The 21931-nt window shown below is 37.3% G+C and overlaps 1 protein-coding gene across 1 annotated transcript in view; it reads right to left on the reverse strand.

Moving 5' to 3' along the window:
• Nucleotides 1-21931, reverse strand: part of DOP1A (DOP1 leucine zipper like protein A) — a 104606-nt gene that overhangs the window by 23611 nt on the left and 59064 nt on the right. The window contains exons 11-23 of the mRNA XM_080806957.1: nucleotides 21453-21572; nucleotides 19398-19512; nucleotides 18976-19005; nucleotides 18424-18657; nucleotides 13548-14175; nucleotides 12608-12882; nucleotides 10806-10958; nucleotides 8884-8984; nucleotides 6867-7126; nucleotides 3208-5197; nucleotides 1911-2022; nucleotides 1626-1808; nucleotides 13-138 (exon numbers count right to left, since the gene is read on the reverse strand). Of these exons, the coding sequence (XP_080663083.1) occupies nucleotides 13-138; nucleotides 1626-1808; nucleotides 1911-2022; nucleotides 3208-5197; nucleotides 6867-7126; nucleotides 8884-8984; nucleotides 10806-10958; nucleotides 12608-12882; nucleotides 13548-14175; nucleotides 18424-18657; nucleotides 18976-19005; nucleotides 19398-19512; nucleotides 21453-21572 (4327 nt within the window). The remainder of the gene's footprint in view (nucleotides 1-12; nucleotides 139-1625; nucleotides 1809-1910; nucleotides 2023-3207; nucleotides 5198-6866; nucleotides 7127-8883; nucleotides 8985-10805; nucleotides 10959-12607; nucleotides 12883-13547; nucleotides 14176-18423; nucleotides 18658-18975; nucleotides 19006-19397; nucleotides 19513-21452; nucleotides 21573-21931) is intronic.

The following is a 21931-nucleotide window of genomic DNA, read 5'->3' on the forward strand; positions in this document are numbered from 1 at the left end:
TCAAACATATACCTTGGTCCTGGTGGTGGTTTTGTTCTGTCTTCTTTCATTCCATACAAATGCAATAGCAGCCATAAAGTGAACACCATGATTCATTGAAATGGGGCCCAATAATTCAAGGATCTGTTGTCTCAAGTTCTAAAACAATTTAAATAAACCACAAGTGATAAAAATTATGAAACATTAATAAATAGACTGCACTTTTGTTTTTTGGGGTTTTTTTGGAAATGCGATATAGTGCTTTCATGTTTTGTTACCTAAGTAACAGCAGAAGAAGTGTTAAGGGAGGCAATCACGGTTATTTTAACCGGGAAAGAAAAAAACCCCTATAAAACAACAACTGTCAATCGGCCAAATGCAAGATTCTGTATAACACAACAGGAAAACACCATATATGAAGTCCAATTACATTAGTAGATTCCTTTAAAAAGGAATATTTAAGTGAAATTATACAAAGAAAAAGCATAGTTTAATCTAAACATAAGTACTTAAGTAAAATTTTGGAACAGTTTCCAACCTTCCTCTTCCCCCAATTTCAGTTGTGCTCCCATTACTCCCAGATCTAGGGAGTCAGGTCTAAGAGTAAGATTAAGGTAACTGAGGGGCTATCAATTCAACAACATGATGTTGTATAACATGCTTTCAGATAGAATTTTTCTCTAAGTATAAAGTAGAAAATTTGGAAGATGCCAGAGTGTAAGAAAAAAATTTAAACACTCATTAATCACATTATGCCAAGATAATCACTATTAACCACATTTAATTTATTTTTCTGAATATAATTTTTTATAGAATTATAAATACAAAATTGTTCAATTATGTAATGTCCTTGTTTCACTAAAGTTTTACACATTTTCCATCCACTAAGATTTCTTCAAAACCATTATTAGTAGCTATGTAATATAACATTAAAGTATAATTTAACCATTTCCATATTTACTGTTTAGGGGCTCTCTTTTTGCCACTACACAAGGCTATAATGATAGGTATGTATCTCTGCATAATTTTGATTACTAAAGTAGATTACTAGGTCATAGTCTACAAGACATTTAAAGCTCTCTGTGCATATTGCTAAATTGTTTTCCAGGAGGGTTTTGAAACTTAAGTTGCAAAAAGTGTCAACTTAAGATGTCCTAAAGGAAAGGAATAAAATCATAATATGTATGAATGAACCTCAAAAACATTATGTCACATAAAAGAAGCCAGATACAAAAGAGCAAATACCACATGATGCCATTTATTAAAAATGTCCAGAAAAAGCAAATGTATATGTAGAAAAAACAGATTAGTGGTTGATTGGACTTAGTGAGGGGAACAGGGAGTGATTGGAAATGGGCACCAGGAATCTTTTTGTGGTGATGGATGTGTTCGAAGATTGCAGTAACAGTTTCACAACTCTAGAAATGTACTAGGAAAAAAAATCATTGTATTGTATATAGTTAAAATCGTGAATTCTGTGATATGTCATTTCTCAATGAAACAGTTAAAATTATTTGAGAATTAATTACTCAATTCAAGCAGCATGCCAAAAATGCTACTCAATTTATTCACAAATTCTGAATACAATCTTTAGGAAAGTCCCTGAACAAACTCTTGAGCTCCGGAGGAAATGTGAATTGTCTAACCTTTGTAGCTCCAAGATTAATAGTGGTAACAGATGCAGAGGCAGCAACAGTGATCTTTTCGGAAGAATCAGCCTGATGCAGGATGCTCCAGAGCAACGTCACAGAGGACATGATCATATGAAGGATTGAGAGGATTCCACTGCGGGCTTCAAACAAGTGTTTTTGGTCTACGTTGACCAAAAGCTTAAATTGGGGGAAAAACACATATCACTTACTGAGGTTGACAAATGGGTACTTATTAGACCTCAGTCTTTTTAAAGGAGTCAAATATTTGCACAGTCTTACTTGGTGATACTGAGTAGTAGGATCCAATAAACAGTAATGGATAATGGCTGTGATCCCTTCTAAAAGAGTAAGAATCATATCTGGTGGAATGATTGATGCCATCCACAGAGGCCTAAAAAAAAATGCATTCATTTGAACACAAGCTCTGTGAAAAAGTTTATGTTTTTATCAGTAGTGAATGTTCAGCAGTTTCTAGGCACATCATAGGTGCTCAATAAATATTATAAGAATAAATGACTAAGAGCATACATTAGAAGCTTTTATATCCTCATCTCTAAAATAAGTGAGCTGTACTAGAGTTCTTTTTGGCTAAAGAATTCAATACAAAATAAATGTAGTCAATAAATTTCTAGCAACTCTAACAGCAGGCATATCAATATGAAATGATATAGGCAGTTTTATCATATTTTACATGTAGTAGCGAAGGTTGCACAGGAGATAAATCATATACTAGTCTATTAAACATTTGGGTAATTTCTGACAGACTAATTAAACATGGAGATACAGATGGAATTCACCACTAAACTATGAAAATCGCAAATAAGAAATAAAATCGGATGGGAAAACAATTATTTTTAAAAATTTATTTGACAGGGGTGCCTGTGGCTCAGTGGGTTAAGCCTCTGCCTTCGGCTCAGATCATGAGGTCTCAGGGTCCTGGGATCGAGCCCCGCATCGGGCTCTCTGCTCAGTGGGGAGCCTGCTTCCCCCTCTCTCTATGCCTGCCTCTCTGCCTACTTGTGATCTCTCTGTGTCAAACAAATAAATAAAATCTTTAAAAAAAAATTATTTGACAGAGAGAGGGCACAGCAGGGGAGTGGCAGGCAGAGGGAGAGGGAGAAGCAGGCTCTCTGCTGAGCAAGGAGCCCATGGGGGCTCGATTCTCAGACCCTGGGATCATGACCTGAGCCGAAAGGAGATGCTTAACTGACTGGGCCACCTAGGCAACCCCTAAAAATAATTTTAGTGTGACATTAATTTCCACTTAGATAACTTATCAGAGAAAACTAAGGAAACCCTTTGCTGGGTATTTCATTACTCTCACCAGTTCAGTCAAGAAGAACATTAAAATTAATTTCAACCAAGAAAAAAAGTCTGCTTAAACACTCCTTTCTTCCATTCTTGAATTTTTTTGATACACTTTCTCAAGCGGAGTTTCATTTTTGTGAAAACAACATGCTATTTGTAACCTAATGATAACCACTAATTTATTTACCCAAATTGTAACTGACTTTGTGGACAATTACGTTGCCATGATGTGAAAAATGTCAATGATAAAGTTAAAAATCAATCTTACCTACTATCGGATAATCCTGTTTCATATTTGTACTGCTGGATTAGATTATCTAAATTCCTGCAGAGCTGCAGTGTCACGGAAACAACCACTCTCTGTAGAACTTTTCCCATGTAAGGCAGAGTAGATGTGATTAAACCAATCCACTGCGGGTGCATCTTACAAGCACAGTGTTGATGCAAAGCTCGTATCACTGCACAAAGGAACATGCCTTGACACGTAATAGGCTGAGCATGCAGATACTGGAGAGAAGTCATGGGCTGATGCGGATTGATGTGGTCCAGGTCAGAGACGACAAAATCAAAACCTGTTTCGTTCTCTTCAGGGATAGTCATCACCCGGTGTTCTAGAACAATGAGCCTCTGAAGCACTTTAAGAAGTTGTGACTGGAGTGTGCTGCCATTGTCAAATTCATCCTCTGAGAAATTGATAAGGCTGTCCTCTGAGAAACCCTCCTCCACAGAAACCATATTCTTACCTGCCATTTTCTCACTGTGCCATTTCTGTGCACTAAAGATAGATGACAGCAAGCAGTGAAGAATCACTTTCTGAACTTTGCACTTAGATAACATATCAGAGATAAAACTTGGGAAACCCTTTGCTGAGCTTTCTATTACTTTTGCCAGCTCAGTAAAGAGGAGTGTCAAAATTTCTATGCTCATCATCTGCATGTTTCGATTGCCTATTAAGTCCTGTGCAGTGACCTTGACGTGAGTTGGGTAATGGCTACGCATGTAATACAAGCAGAGGGAAATAAGGATTTCTATGTACATAGAACTCCGGAAGTTATGATTTGAGTCTACTGGAATGTGACTATAAAAGTCTTTGCCCATAACAGAAATCCGGTGTCTGGCCAAGAGGTTCTGAAGCAGAGACAACTGAGGGGTATATGCATTATTTACACTAGTGGTTGAAATGGCATTTACAAAAGTAACAGGGTTAGTTTTTAAGATGGCTTTGATGGCAGAAAAAGCATAGAGAGTCCTCGATGAATCATACAACTGGAGATACAGAAGCACATGCTGATAGAGCGGATGGATGTTGAAACTGGGAGATTTCCGGGACCCTGGAGAACCCATATCACTCTCAATTTCAGAAATTTCTCCCTCTCCACAGCTGTACCAGTTCTCTAAATCCAGCCCATCACTGAAGAACACACTGGTTTGTTTGAGTTTTTCATTTGAAATTTTTTTCTTGTCATCATCCTTTTTTCTGGCAAGTTTTACTTTAGGTTTGGCTCCTGGTTGTTTACCGGACTCCTTAACGATGGTTTCTTTCTCGGAGACTTTTTCTGATAATTTTTCTTTGAAGCTGAACTGAATGCTACTGTGACTCCTCTGTCTAGATTTGGTCTCTACAGAACCAACATTAGAGTCCTGGAGAGTCTGTGTGGTTCCTGAAATACAAGGGGAGGAACTATTTCTGGAGATTCCATTTGCCAGGCACTCAGGGCCTCCCTCGGCTGACACAGAGAGAAACTGAGAACTGTCGTTACTCAGCAAAGCACTGTGGCTCTGCTGAGCGGACTGATCGTCGGTCTGGAGCACCTCTTCGCCGGGACCTACATCGCTGTGCTTTGGGGGCAGAGCTTCAATTTCTAACTGAGATGGAACTGATGCAGATTCTGCTTCGAGGCCACTTACAACTTTACATATCAGGTCAAACACTACCTGCTGAACATCATCATCCGGGGAGCTCGCATTTGGCATTTGGGAATCTTCTTGAACATTCACATTTTCAGGATCGACTTCGTAACTCAAGTTGTCCCCAGCAGAGGACTGTGAACATCCAGAGTCAGAACTCTGAAGTACTTCTATCTGCTGGTCTGGAAGATCAAAATCAGATACAACCATTGGAATTGTCTCACTGCTGGTACTTAGAAGGGAAAGTCTGTCACTCAATGGATTAACAGTGAGACTAAAGTTCTCTATTTCGTCCATGGTAAGTGGCTTTTCACCATTCCCTTTAGATGCAATGAGTTGTACTTGGCTTACTGGCATTTGAAGAAAACAGCAAAGAAGGAAAAAATATAAAACACATTAAAATAATTGAAATGGTAGACCGAACTCAAGATTTTTAATCATTAGCTTCGTCACCTACTTATATTTTCCTATTAAAATTGTATTTTAATTCATTACTATTTTAGACCCTTTAAGTTAGAAAATCATGTGGATGACTATTAACTAGAATTTAGTAAAGACAACTGAACATTAGAAAGCCTATTAATCCAACTGAATTAAACAGAACAACATATTTAAAGCAGATACAATATAAAAATTTGTCTTCATCCCCAAATGAGGTATCTTTTTTACTGGAGTTCAAGATTTCAGTTTTTCTTTCTCCCTGTTTGTTGCTTCCCTTTAGCTATGCTATTTCTAAGAATTCAAGTAATTTGGTCATAGATTATAATATGTATATATGTAGTTCCTTGAGTTCAATAAAATTCAACATTTAGGAATTATCTAGTATGAGTAAGGCCCTAAACCTGGAGACAATGGCGGTGAGAGAGAAGACGTCACTGTTCTCTATATAGAGTTTGAACTCAGTAGGGGATCACAAACACACTTATCCATTTCTATACTTTGGGGGGGGGGTACTAGGCTGCCGGCATCCTTTTAGAAAGAGCAGAAGGCTTAGTTCCATTTGAGTAGTACCAAGCAAGTGCTATAAAACTCAGGGAAAGCATCGTGACCCTATAGGTCAGGAGACTGATCTCAAGACAAGGTGAGAATTCAGCAGATAGGCAGGAACTGCAGCGGGTAAAATGCTAACACAAAGAGGTTGAAAGTCAGGGCAATGAACAGGGTAGTGCATGCTCTGAGAAGACTCAGGACAGTGGAAAGGAAGGCAGAAAAAGGAAAGAAGGCTCTGGAGAAACACTAGAGATGAAGTAGCTAGCACACCGGCTCGGTTGCAGCTTCATCACTCAGCAGCCATGGGAGGGTGAGACGGCCACAGCCCTCTCAGCAGCAGGTCCCTGCTCAGTAAAATGACCTTTTTATTACTGACCTCACAGGGTTATTTGTCAAGATACAAATGAAATACGTGAGCATCTTTTGTCTCTGAAGTATAATAAACTAATTTAATATATGGGGCCATTATCACTGTATCATAGATGGCATCATCGGAGAGTTTGTTCAGTGTGGAATTCTAGTAATAATAGCGAATATTCAACACTTATGATATGCCAGTCTGCACCGATCACGTCACAAACAGGACAGTATCTGATGTCCACAATGAAGCCTGGAAAGGTGGGTGCTACTGTTCCCATTTCAGAAAGGAAGAAAATGACTCATGAAATCTAAGTATGCACTACAAGCTTAGTATACATTCCCAATGAAGTAGCTCCATGGCCTTATAGGACCAAAATTGCTAATTAAACTCTAAAGGTATTTTCAACAAAACTGAAGACTGTCTTTGCCCAGAACTGGGTTGACTCCTCCCTTGAAAAAGTAATCTGACAAGAGAGATCCAAGTCCTCTGAGGTGCTCACTGACGAAGTACATTCTGACATGGCCCACATGAGCACCAGCAGGGCATGGTGAGAACACTTGTGGAGAACACCTCACTGTTGCTGATCTCCGCCGTGTTCACCTCTCACTTGATTTTCATAACTTAATTAAAGAAATAAAGAAAGCTGTTCTACTTCCACTGATATTCACCATTGCTGCAGGCAAAATTCTGCATGAAATGCTTGTCACTCTCTTCTCCGGGGAAATAGGAAGTCTTACTCCAATAGCGTTCTGCTTGTACACGCTGCACCGAAACCCTTTGAGTTTTGGGATGAAGCAGGAGCAATAGTAATGGTTCCAAAACTCTTGCAATATCATGTCTTTGTAGCACTTGGTTCAGCCAGGCTTGTCCCACGGAGCTGGTAGAACCATCGAGGCTGTTCAGGCTATCTAACATGATGAACAGCGACCTACAATAAATACCAATAATTAAAACAAAGAAGAAAACGCCTACTTGAACAGTCGCACACTAGTTTTTCTTAAATCAGTATTATTATAGGTTTTTTGTTATTTTGAATTAACTTTTTAAAAAGTAGTCATCCTTCAGGATAACTGTGGACCACAGCATTTTAATAATCTTATTCCCTACAGTCCCAGTGGATACGAGAAAGGAGAAAAATCATCTTTTTCTCTTTTCTTACATACTTGTGTTTTCTTTTTAAAGTTCACAAGCATACATTTTTCTTATAAGATAAATACTAAAGAATAGGAAAAAAACCCTAGTCTTGTTTTAGCAACATAGTCCTATTCATGTCACTAAATACTGAACTCCCTACAAGTCAGCACCGCTTCCATGCTCTTTTGCACATAATCTCTTTAACAGTCAAACCTATGAGCTTCATTCAAGGAAGGACCTTCCGTGAAAGGTATGGAGGTGTGGTTTGGAATCAGAAAACCCAAGATTCAAACGTGGGCTATCTACTGGACCTCATGTGTCGTTTTGGGCAAGCCACTTTTTTTTTTTTTTTTCAAGATTTTTATTTATTTATTTGACAGACAGAGATCACAAGTAGGCAGAGAGGCAGGCATAGAGAGAGGAAAGGAAGCAGGCTTCCTGCTGAGCAGAGAGCCCGATGCGGGGCTCGATCCCAGGACCCTGGGATCATGACCTGAGCTGAAAGCAGAGGCTTTAACCCACTGAACCATCCAGGTGCCCCTGGGCAAGCCACTTTTAATTTCCCTGGTCCTTCAGTGTTTCATTTGTCTGATGAGAAATGGCAGGCTTCAAATGAGAGATGGTATTTGTAAAGTACCTAGGCCAAGGGCCTAGTTCATTGTACTGGTTCAACAGCAAATCATTTAAAAATGGTGATGCTATTAAAAAAGTAATGTTCAGTAAAACACACATCTGGTCCTGAGCTGGGGCTATAAGCATAGTTGTATCTGTGGCCTCTTTTAGGAGACCTCCTAGTGAGAATGCCATTATCCTGTGCCAGTATCTGAAGCTATGGTGTAATAGCATCTCCTTGGAAGTTAATGCAAATCTCACATTTGGGGGATGAGTCATCTAGACAAGTAGTGAAACCACTCTTAGGCAGCGACAGGTTCTCTGAATCCACATAAGTGGTCTCTCAGTATTTTTTTTTTTTTAAGATTTTTATTTATGTATTTGACAGAGAGACAGACAGCGGAACACGGAACACAGGCAGGGGGAGTGGAAGAGGGAAAAGCAGGCTTCCTGCTGAGCAGGGAGCCCAATGTGGGACTTGATCCCAGGACCCTGGGATCATGACCTGAGCTGAAGGCAGACACTTAACAACTGAGCCACCCAGATGCCCTATGGTCTCTCAGTATTTTAGCTATAGATTTATTAGGTCCAGTTCAGGCAGAAGACTGAAAATAACGATTACAGAAACAGTTACATAATGTACTGTTTAAATGAAACTTCACTGTGAATAGAGACTCAAAGGGCTGTCTCTGACACCTAGAATGGTGCCTTGGCACACAGCAGGGTCTTGATGAATCATCACCTAGTGAAAGGAAGGGTCTCTGGGTGCTCTATGCCATGCATTTTAATATGGCTTAGATTTAAAAAAATAATAATTTATAAGTTCTCTTTAAAAAATCTGTAAATTGCTATTTTCTACCCCTGCCAAACTAGGCAGAGGTTTCAAGAAAAGAGACACTGAGATACCTTACTGTAAATCCAACATCAAATGCAACCAACCTGTCAAAAGAACGTGCAAAAGATGATGACTTATTTATATGGAGATCCCTTGTGAGATGCCAAAGAACTGCAAACTTTGCATGTGCTTCCATCCTTATTTTCTGAGGAGGAATATAGGACATTAAGTTATTTTATTCTCCCTTGAAGATCTTAAGAGATTTTAGTGAATCAGAGTTGCATTTTAAGAGGCAGTATTAGGTTCAATGTTCATAGTACTCAACACACAACACAATAAACTGTTTTTATGAAATTAGAAATGTAAAAAAAGACTTAAATATACACAGAAATATTAAACCTGAAGGATCATCTCATACTACCTCATAGACTAGGTTTAGACTAGGTAACCAAGTCTCTAGATCACTGTAAAACAGGGAATGGAAAGAACTTCTGTATAAGCACTTTCCCTCTTACTTTAATATAAATACTTAATAGTCAAAATTTATTTTATTACACTATGCAATGTACTTTTGCTCCCAGAAATTATATATTAATCTCAAATGAATTTGTCATTATTTATAAAGCTGGTTTATTAGATTCAAAAATTTAAACACCTAAAAATAATTATTTCTGTAAGAAAAACATTATATCCCTTTGAGATTACCTTGAAAACATTAAGCGTTATGGTAATAATGAAAAGAACAATGGAAAAATACATTATTCAGAAGGAGCAGCTTTTGGTGTTAGATAGTGAACATGAATTAAATCAGGTAGGAATTATGAGGTTATCAAGATTTTTATAGTTTTCCTCAAGCACCTGCGGAATCTTTTGAGTAAAAGCCTCCCCATCAGGGACTGAAACTCTCTAAATTGCTTGTGATCAGTTAGAGAAGTGCTCTCTTTTTTTCCTCAGGCCTAATAATGGTTTTCCTATGAAGCCTGTGTTTGTACATCAACTAATACAAACATGTAAAAGAAAAAAAACAACAGTATTGTAGTTTTTTTCATGGATGTATAATACCTTTATTCAGAACTTAGCATTTCTTCAAAAATAAAATATTACACAAGCAACACAGGTATATAATTTGTCCTAGATTTATACTTAATGTAAACAAATGAAATTAAATGCAAGGCTTTGTTAAAACATTTTATTCCTAAACAATTTTCAAAGAATGTGCTAAAATAGAAAGAGAATTTTAATAGAATAAACTTCTTATTCCTCTCATTTACTCCTCCATTTGCCACTTCCCCTTGCCAAAAGGGGAACACAATGCCTTTTTTAAGGACCCATTCAAACTCATTAGCACTTGGAGTTCTTAAAAATTAGGGCGATGCACTTCTAAAAGCTGTTTGATAAAATCCTGGATTAATGCTACAGAGCAGGAAGACCACACACTTCATTGAACTGCCCTGAAGAGGTCAACCAGAATGACAATTCCGGCTTTTTCTTAGGAGCACCCAGAACTCTATCAGTTTTACTCTTACGGACCTTTGGATCACTCTGTATACGTTAGGATACAAAATCCTTATTTTGGATATTTATTATAAGGCAAATAATATCTCACATATTAGCATTCTGTGGCTTGTAAATGTCACTGGACACACACATTGCTTCATTTCACATGCATTCGTTAACATATCCATACTTCCTTAACCAAGGCTTCCTCTTTAAATGATCCAAGAACTTGGACCAGCAACAAGTTCAATGGCAACAAGTTCAATCATCGCCATCCACAACTTGTGTCCTGAACCAAGAAATAAATCCAGTATTTGATTTTTCGTAATACTGATGCTGTTTTAAAGAATTTTCTTCCAAAAAGGACAGAACAAACTTCTTTTAAAGATATGAAGGTCACTCTGAATGAATTTATGTCATCTCTAATCAGATACTAGCTATAATAATTTTCCTAGAGTTTCTTTAATTTACCTTCTGGTATAATGGGAGTGGGGCAGGTGGGGTGGGACAAGATAAAAAAAGAATTTACCTTATCTTTGTGGGTTAGCTGCTGACTTATAACATCCTCACAGATGCTAGAAGAAGGAACCAGGTTATGTAATTGATAAAACAGTTCCACGCTTTTCTGGTGGTGCTGAGGTGTCCTATCTCCCAGCTGATCCCACAGTGTTAAAGCTACATGCTATAGAAAAAGATGTAAAAGTGACAATGTTACAAAACCATAAACTAAACCTTCTTTAGCAAGCATTTCCCGTTAGGTACAACAAGCCTCTGAATGCCAGATCTCGAAGGACTTCAATATCCATTATGCCACTAGGATGATATTTACAAGTGTAGCTTTTGATGTGCTTTTTGGTTATATAGACCATTAGAACCTCTTATGATAGACCTTTAATGATTGACTGATTATTTTTATTTTTTAAGCTCCCTCCCTAATAATATTTATTTTATTTTCTTTAAAAATTTATTTATTTATTTATTTAAGAGGTGGAGGGACAGAGACAGAGAGCATGAGCAGGGAAAGGGGCAGAACAAGAGGGGGAAGCAGACTTCCCATGGAGCAGGGAGCCTGACCTGGTTGATCCCAGGACCCTGAGATCATGACCTGAGCCAAAGGCAGCTGCTTAACCAACTGAGCCACCCAGGGCCCCTGATATTTGTTTTAAACATCAAATATGGAAGTACGTTCTCCAAAGCCCAGTGAAAACCCCATTTCACTATTTTAGTGACATTTAGTAAAGTGTTGCTAGAATACATTATTCTTTTTTTTTTAATTTTTTTATTTTAATAAACATATAATGTATTTTTATCCCCAGGGGTACAAGTCTGTGAATTGCCAGGTTTACACATTTCACAGCACTCATCATAGCACATACCCCCCACCAATGTCCATATCCCCACCACCCTCTCCCGTCCCCCCTCCCCCCAGCAACCCTCAGTCTGTTTTCTGAGATTGAGTCTTTTATGGTTTGTCTTAAGAGGATAAACCCCACATTGAATATTGTTTAATATTTATGGTTATATGTTACAAAATGAAATCTAATTCATAGTCGATATATCCAAATTATTTAAAGCATACAAAATAGGTTGTATGTATTTCAGAGTTACATGTGTTAACACAGCAGGTGATGATCTACCATAGCGTTAATAAAAAATGTAACCATTTTTAGGGTTTCCCACCATAACACTGTTAAACAAGCCAACTCCAACCTAGCAGGACAAATGATCTGGTGGGGCACAATGACATGAAATGAGATGAAATTAAGAATTTTTGTTTTAGATAAACATAATCTACCGAGTTAAGATGTAACACAATCCAATATACTTGATGTTCTTTCTATGTAGAAGATACCATCTCTACTGCTGTGATGGAAATAAAAAACTGCATTTTTTTTCTGAATGGCATCACACACCACAGATGATGACCAGATAATACAGAGTCACAGACAGTTTTCCAGGGAATTGAGGAGAGCTGAGACTCGACTCTATGAAAAGCAAAAGTGTCATCACCACAACATGTGGAAATAAGTTTTACTGTGTAAGTGATCCTACCTCTTTTTTAGCTGAAATTATCCCCTCTGTGGCTTTAGAGCCCTGATACTTGCCTTCCCTAACCTCATCTCCATCTCTTCTCATCCTTCTCTTCTTCCCTCTCACGAAACTGGGGACCAGACTGGCAAAGCAGTACAGAATAAGCATGGTATTGGTCTTTTTCTATGCGGTATAATACAAAGAGGTATTCAATGAAGCGTGATTACCATCTTTAAAATCTCTGCTAAGCAAAGCAGGTCAAGTACCATCTTAGTCATGTATGTACTTCTTAGAATTTACCTTGAAAAATTCAGTCTTCTCAGCTATGTATCGCAGATTGCCCGGAGTGAGGGGAGGTCTAATAACCACTGCTACCCTTCCTTGGTTTGGACTTAAGGGTTGGGCAGGCTCCACGCTGTTGATGTTTTCCCCGGTGACCATGGCCACAGACTGAGTCAGTCCCACCAAGTCCATGACTAATGAAATAGCAACACTCTGCACACTGAAATCACTTGCTTGGCTGCAAGCATTCATCAGAGTCTGAAGCCACAGCGGAGGCTGCACGTGCTCCCAGTCTGAAACGAAAAGACGGAAGCCAACAGGGTTCATCCCGCTAAATCTTTCATGCTGACTAACTTCTAGTTAATTAAAAAAACAAACAAACAAACAAAGCACCTTTTCTTACTACCTTCAGGCCTTGATCTGTTAGTAAAACCATGGTTTCTCACCTAGACTGGAGCTTTAAGAAAATAAAACAGCAACAAGAATTTCATGAACTTTTTTAGTATGTAATTTTCTTATGCCAAGTCATGAATCTATTTCTCTGTCCTGAAAAAATGGTACATTAATCAACACACATTATGTAGCACTCATAGTACCCATTGCACTATGCGTGTACATATATAAAAATTAAATAATGGTAAACATATATGATACGAGTCTTAAAAAAGGAAACCAATGGATCTAAAAGTTGCATTACTTTTCCCCAGAGAAAGGAGTTTATGTCCTTCTTAGTTTCTACTCATTTGCAAGCAAACTGTGAAAGACACCAAAATCACAACATTTTCCAATGTCAATATATATCTCCCCATAAAGATAATATTTCATTAGAAAAATCTACAAATTAAATAACACTTTATGAAACTGGCTAAAAAAAAGGTCCCAGTTTTAAGATCTGAGTGCTCCTTAAAAAAAAAAAAATGCCATAAAAAATATTTAAATAAAGCCAAGATGACCTTACCAGTTTCTGATTTTTCAGAATGTAAGTCTGAGGTATGGTTCCCTTCAGCAATGTAAACTGGGAAACTGGAGCACTCCAGTAAGAGCTGACAAGCAGAGAGGAAGGCAGAGAGGTATTCTTTTGACGTTTTCTGTTTACTTATGTTTCTCTCTTTCACATCTCCATGCGAATCTCTGTCCCATTTGGGAGTCTCTCCTTGCTCTCGCTCTCGACTGAGATCCCCTGGATGCTCGGCAGCCAAAGCCTGAGAAAAAGTGTTACCCTGAATGATGTAGAGGTTGATAAGTCTGGTGAGAAACTGCTGGACATACTCCAAGCAGCACTGCATTGCAGTTTTTTGGGCTGTCTTCCCACTTTGAGGTGCTGTCCCCTGAGTGACTATGGAAGGGGGCTGGATGATGGTTTCTTCAGATCCCACAGTGGAGGCCGTTTCTGTCTCAGAGGATGTACTGCCAATGGGGATGGCAGCTGTCCCCTGCCCCTCACTCAGGTCTCTGTCAATGTCGTCACTTCGGTCTGCTTGATACTGTATAAACTCAGTGAATCCACTCTCTGATGATCGACTACTTGGCGGATTTTCTCCATCATCAAACACTTCTGTAGGATTTTCAAGAGAAACTGACGAGACCTGATAGATATTAAAAAGAACAAAGGCTGAGTGGTTAAGTGTGTATATTAGAAATTAAAAATTAAAAATGGCCATGTTTTAAGAGAAGTCAGTTTGGATTAGATGATTTAAAACTTTGTCTTACATGTCTGGATGAATCTTAGAATAGTTTCTAACACTGATTCATATGTCTACAATAATCATTAGGAAATAGTGGTATGGGTCTAATGAATATATTAATATAAACTCATTTGCTAAGTATTTATTATTTACTACATGCATAGCTTAAGGCTGGGTTCTTGAGGGCAAAATATGTATATGCACAAATCTGTAGGATCCATAGTCCTTGTTTTCAAATGACTGACAATTTATTCAGTCTACTTTAGGAAATCACTTTCCTAATGTCTCAACAACGCAAGGAATGAGAAATTTTAAAAACTAGAAATAAAGTCTAATAGGTCATCTGTTCAGAACCCAAGAATGTGAAATTTCTGTATGAAATGCATAAAGTACTATTTAAATGTGTGCCATTAATCTTACATTCTTTCAACAAACAGTAATTGAACCCACATTGTGTGCCAGGCACTATATTAGGTACTAGGAATAAAGGGAATAGTTTGTGATCTGAAGGAAAAGATAGGAAGACAATTAAAATATTAATGAAAGACCAGCTGCTAGAGTACGGCTGGAACGCATTAACCATCCCCTTCCTACAAAGATAGGAGCAGTACAATCACCAAGCTTATTTTCTGACTTAGTTTAAGGAAACAAAAGTACATATCATGAATTGCTTGGTGACTGTGCCGGAGCATAAGTTAAATTTGAATAAGAGGACTTTTTAGTAACTAGAAAGTGATCTTATTGAAGATACAAACTAAATGTTCTGCTGCTGGGAAGCTGGGCCTCCCCCAGTGCTCCTTGCTTCAGTGAATGACACCACCAACCATCAAATCAGAAGACAGAAACCTAGGGGAGATTCTTGGGATCCTCTCCACCTTTCCTTCACACTTCCCCTACATCCACTTCAGAACAGCGGTGAAGGTTACTTCACCTGCGAGTCAGCTATGGTTCTCCCACTTACTAGCTTGGCAAGTTAGTTAACATCTCTAAACCTCAGTCTCCTGATAAATACAACTGAGATAACAGTAGTTCCTACATTTCACAGTTGCTGTTGGGATTAACACAGTATATCTAAAGCACACGGCCTAGTACCTGCCAGTTAGTTAAGCGCTTAATAAATTTTAGTGATCACTCATTACTCTCACCAATCCATTACTAGGGCTTACTGATTGTCTGCTCTCACATGTGCAGCTAATCCATTTATTTCTCTGTCTTCACGCCCCCATCTTGTTAGCATGTTACCACCACCTGTCACCCGCACTACTGGTCTCCCCACATCCATGCTGTGTGAGATCCATGCTGCACACCGCTAAGTAATTTATCTATTACACAAATCATGTTATGTCACTTGCCTTTTAACTCTTTAGCGTCTTCCCACTGCTTCCAAAATAAAGAATAAAAGCCAGGGTATAGTGAAAAGGCCCTGTATGACCTGGCCCTTGCCTATCTCAAGACTGCATTTCCCCTTGCTTCGGGCACAGCATTCCTTTCTGCCAAAGAGGCTTTGGGAATGCTTCTTCTCTCAAGAGCTCTCTTCTCTCTACCTCATCCCACCCTCAATTCTCTAGGGCTTCACTCAAACAATCCACAATCAAGGGCAGATCACAGCATTTTCAATATTCCCACCACTCTATATTTTCCTTCATGTGTTTATCACAACTATAATTAAATGTGCAATTATTTGTTTAATGTTGTGTCTCCCAACTAGCAAAAATGGGTCAGGAAGGCAGGGACTGTGTCTACTTCACCACTGAATACAGAGTGGGTACTGGATAAAGAGGTTATTTTCTGTTTCAAAGGTAAGCACACTGAAGTTAAAAACAAAGCCTGCCCAAGTTTACATGGCAAATAAGGTTAGTAGTTATTAGATGAGCTTAGCTTAGGTGATTCTAAACTTCATGATATTTTTAGCACAACTTCTCACTATAATAATATGAGAAGTTTTCATATTATAATACCAAACTTCAGAGGCAGCTATCAGAATTGAACTGTTGACATTTCTACTTGAAAGGCTAAAGGCCATCTAAAACCTTATATTAATACCTTTTTGAAAAGAAGTCTTATTTAAATGATAAAACTATCATTAACTTATTATAAAATTATTTGTATATTAATTTTTTTCATATAAGGATCACAAAACAATGAGCATTACATTAATAGAATTCAAGCTATAAATTCAGTTAAACTTGTATACATTTATTTAGTTGAATGGTCTGTATTATGTAACTATGTTTCAGATTATTTTATAATGTCTTTCTGAAAAGAGAACGAAATGACGTGTCTTGGACATTTGGTTATAGATATCTAATACACTGATTTTATAAAAATGTGCTAAGTGCATAGAGACAAAATTAGAGTCACAATTTTTTAAAAGAATCATTCCTTCACTTACACTTTTAAGAGGAATAAAGAAAATACCCTTAGCTTTCAAATATGATAAATTTTAGACATTTCAGTGAAGAGAATACCATTGTGTTTCAGTTAAAAAAAAAAAAGTAAAGAACATTTTATGGCCCGAGAATATAGAAGAAAACCGAAGAGAGAGGGGAAAAGCGTACTCTCAGGTTAATGAACCATTATGTTAAAAAAAAAGTGTATTTAATTATCCTTCACTTAATATGAATAGATGTTCCAATTTACTTTAACCTGTAACCATCAAGAAGTGCCTCCAGATATTTTCTAATGGTAAATATTCACATATTTGAATATGCTATTGAGAGAATCCTGAGGTCCTCCCCCTACGCAAACTAATCTCATTCAAAAAACAAGAACAAAAAACTACTCCAAAAAACAAAACAAAACAAAAAAAACAAAAAAAAACCACTCCAAAGCAGTTAGTACCTATTTTAGTTTAATTTCTAAGAAGATCCTAGAGGCAAAAATTAAGGACATAGCAGAACAAAATAAATCTCCTACAACAGAATCAGTATATATGTCACATACAAATAATAAGCAGGTAGGAAGGAAAATAAAAGACTGGTTTTAGTTTATGTAGGATAATCCTGGGATATATTTAAATTGATTGCGGGTCAGTGACATTCATTTCGTATGAATTAATTTTAGGATTAATTTTAGGATTAATATTTGACGGGAAAGCTTATATTAGACTATCCTGATAAAATATTTTGCCTGGCTGGAAAAAAAAAAGCAACTGAAAAAGTAAGGGCAACTATACAAACCCAGGATTTAGGTAACGAACCTTGAATACTATAAAACTTTAAACCTTTGTCTTAAAATACAGCCACTGTGCCTAAACTCAATGGAATTACATACATGTTTTTTTCTATTGATGCATCACAGGTGTTTTAAGTATGATACTATGGCCAGACATTAAAATTAGTGTAATTCTATTCAACATCATAAAAGTAGCAGTAAGAATCTGGAAGACTACAGTGCACCTGGGTGGCTCAGTGGGTTAAACCTCTGCCTTCGGCTCAGGTCATGATCTCAGGGTCCCGGGATCGAACCCCACATTGGGCTCTCTGCTCGGCAAGGAGTCTGCTTCCCCCCTCTCTTTGCCTGCCTCTCTGCCTACTTGTGATCTCTCTGTCAAATAAATAAATAAAAATATTAAAACAAAACAAAACACAATATGTGACCTGTCTACTTCTCCAGGCATTTTGAGGATCCGTTGCCATGATCTTTACGAAAACGTTGTCAAACAGTAATATAATATAAAAATGAAAGACCTAAGAATGGTTGGGTAAATTAGACATCACGATTACCTAGGAAAGGAAGAAAGAGGCAGGCTGTTTCTCCTGGAAACTGCCAGACCACTGAGCATTGTTACAATCTGTAGCCTTGAAATGTGTGTCTCCCCTGGATGACGGGAGGTCAGGCAGTACTTCCCAAGGCTGCTCAGAACCGGATCAGCTTGCTCCTTCCTTAAACTCTGCCCCTGTACCTGCATTAAGCCTCTGATGTGGCTAAAGCTAATTTCTCAAATATTAGGGGCATTTAACAGGATCAAAGTCCAGAAATGTTCTCTGGGTTGATTACATTTACCAAGAATAGAAAGTGCAGGGAATTCTGGAACCACAACACTTGAATCTAGAAAAAAATTCACTAATGTTTAAATGACTATATACAAAATATTCTGCTTTGAAGAAATATAATTAGTCGAATCCCCCAAATAATAGCAAACCTTACCTTTTTGTCTTCCCATTCTTTGACTGAGTTGCTCTGCCCACTTGAAAACTGCAATACACCTCCAGTGCTGGCAGATAAGAGTGGAGGTTGAACCTTGCTAAGGATCTTTGAGCAGAGCCTGAGTGAATCTGTGAGCTCAGACAAGTGCAATGTCTGGAGATGGCTTGTCAGGGCAGAAATCATCCTGAGCAGCAACTGGGGCAAATGTTCTGTCTGGATTTCAATATAAGTCTCCTGATGATGGAAAGTGAAATGAGAAAAGTTCATATAATGTATAACCCCCAAATTCTATTATTTCACTTATTTTTAATGTATATAACAAAAGAAATAATTTTAGTCATCTGTAATATTTTATACGTATCATGCTCTTAAAGAACATTGTATGCTCATTTTATTACTGACTTAAATAATTTGTTGCCAAATTCTCAATTTAAGTACTTCAAGGTATATATTATAAAATAACCCCAGTTTAATTTGCTATGTTACAGAAATTATAATATAAAAAAAGCGAATACAATCAGTTAAAGACAAAAGACAGGCCGAAAGTCATACCTGACACAGCACCCTCATACTTCTAGTAGGCTTCAAAATGAGAAAGCAAAGAATTGAGGAGAGAAAAGGAGAAAAGATTTCCAACAGTCTTCATTTAATAGAAAGAATTATTAGTGAGTATAAATGCAGCATTAGACCACTATACACTAAACATTTAAATTTCAATAACACGCAGCTATGAAGTATATTCCATGGAGTACATAAGACTTATTTATGTATCCTATGTATGTCAGAGGACAAAGCACTTGGAAAAATTTATGAAAAAACAAAGCTAAGCCAAAAGGGAAAAAAATCAATTTAACTTTAAAGATGAAATTTATTTAAAGATGAAGTCTGTCTCCAACATGAAATACCTGAACTATGTTATTACATTTCCCCAATACTTTTTTTTTTTTTTTTTTTTTTTACCAAGGTGGTCTTACCAAAGAAACTATATCCAACAAAAAATCCACCAGTAAGCAGAAATTCGTCAGCTGTAACTCAGATGACTCACTACTATCTCCAGGTCCAATCTGAAGTCTGGCGTGCAATGTCCTCCTAAAAGGACAAAATTCACTTTATCAAGTATAAGTGATACGAATATTCATATCACATATACATCACTTTCTTTTTAATGAGAGTCAACACTGGGACACACACAATGATATTCCTGTGAATATTCCCTTTCCCCAGGACACTTAACTCTCAGTGGAAAATTTCCAAAGCAAGATTCCTAATGATTTAAACTCCCTGGAACCCCCATCTTGCACTTCCAAGCGTTCTGGGTGGATCTCACTTTTTTGGACTTGCTCCCACTACACTTATCATCTCCTAGTTAAAATGGATTATTTGCTGCTTGATTGATAACCTCAGGGCTTTTTTTTTTTATAAATACCAACTTGTCCTCCCTCAACCTCATTCTCTCAAATCCAAAATGCACCCATCCTTCATGGTTTAAGATCAAACATCTCCTCCAGGAAGCCTCTTCTGATCATTCCTCCAACAAACATTCACTTTAAATCATATTAGTTCTATATAAGATATTATATTGCCCTAAACTCTGAAGATACAAAGAATATGGTAGAGTCCCTAACCAGCAAAAATATAAGCATACAGACAAATAAATATACCAATTTGGCAGTGTAGGAGTTGATTCTGATGGGAGATTTGAGGGAGTCATGGAAGGTTACTGAAAGGTGGGTCACTTCCCCATAGGACCTCCCAGATGGGGGAATAATATTTTAAAAGAAATAACACAAGTGAAGGTTCAGCAGCAGGAGTGACAGCTCAGGCCCTGTGTGTTCAGGGCACAGTACAGAAGGTAAATAAAGGCAGATGAGTCTTTGCGAATGTAGAAATGAAGGTGGAAACCCAGGCCACGGCTAGGTGGCAAAAAGATATTCATAATTTCCTCAATATTGCTACCACATTTTAATCTATTAAGGTTATCTGTAACTTTTTAAAAAAAGACTATTTATTTATTTAAGAGAGAGAGATGAAGAAAGAAAACACAAATGGGGGTGGGGGGGCAGGTACAGAGGAAGAGGGAGAAGCAGGCTCCCTGCTGATCGAGGAGCCTGAGGACATGAGAGGGCCTAACCCTAGGACCCTGGGATCGTGATCTGAGCCAAAGGCTTAACCAACTGAGCCAAGGTGCCCCAAGGTAATTTTTAATTTAATACTAGGAATAAGCATGTGCATGTTTTACTTGTTCCCACTGTAAGGTCTCAGAAAGACTCGAACTGTCTATATTCCTAGGTGCTCATTATCTGCTGAATGAGTAAGCAAACAACTTTCTAAACCATCATAGGGATTACTGTTTTGTATTTTTAAAAGACTTCTTATTCCAAGATCGCACATGCTTACTTTTGACTACATGCTCCCAAGGCTTGAGAGGTTAATCTGGTTCTCAGAGGATTTGGTCTAGAATCCAGAGATTCCACTCAGGTTCACCAGTATTCTTGGGTTTTCAAAGATTTTAAACCTTATGCCGTAAGAGGTAGAGGGCATTTATCATTCAACAGTGACACTATGGGCTGGTTCCAAGATTTTAAAAACATAAGAATGACCAAGGAATTTGTTATTAAAAGTGGGAACCATTTTTGTAAAGTGTGCCGAGGTAGCAGCCACAAATTTTGGTATTTTCTTTACAACGAAGAAAAACCAGATTATTATAGATTGGAGAGGGAAAATCTATCATTTATGCTGGTAACTAAATAACTTGTTTTCTAAACTTTTCAATTCTAAGATTATACAATCAATAATTCTATGTTCTAGAGTGACATGACAGAGCCAGATTATGGTTATTAAATAATTAACAGTTGTCAGTAGCAGTAAAAAAAAAAAAATATATATATATATGTATATGTATATATATAAAACATATTTTTTATATATATATAAATATAAATAAAAGAACATTCTTTTCACTAGACTGAACTTAAAAAAATCGACTTTGGACGCTATTAAGTTAAAACAAATAGAACAGTTTAACATACCTACAACATTCTTCAAACCAACGTGCAACGTAATCCCACATATAGTAAGGCTCAAAGGAATTAAAGAGAAGGTTGGCAGTTTTAATCAGCTCTGCTGTTTTCTTATTTTCCCTTAATTTACTAAAAAAGAAAAAGAGAAACAAAAACTAAGAAATATTAACATTTTTTTTTCCCAGAATTAAATTTGAGTGCAATGTTGTTAGGGTAGTACATATTCCTAGGTAGCTGCTAGAACACTTGCTAGTGAGAAAATGGCCACAAGTAATTTTTATACATTGACATTTTATCACTTTATGTGTAGTTACTATTCCAAATTCAGGTTTTCATAACTCAAATGTATGATCAAGATCAGAAATTAGCCTATAAGAAAAAATATCTATGCTTTCAGCAAAAGAAGAGCAAGTTATTTTTGAACTTTGAGTGCCTGTTAATTTGGCATTACATTCTTCTGTTTCCCTTGAAAATCATTATTCTTAGCT

The sequence above is a fragment of the Martes martes genome, assembly GCF_963455335.1.
Source record: "Martes martes genome assembly, chromosome: 6".
Classification (NCBI taxonomy): domain Eukaryota; kingdom Metazoa; phylum Chordata; class Mammalia; order Carnivora; family Mustelidae; genus Martes; species Martes martes.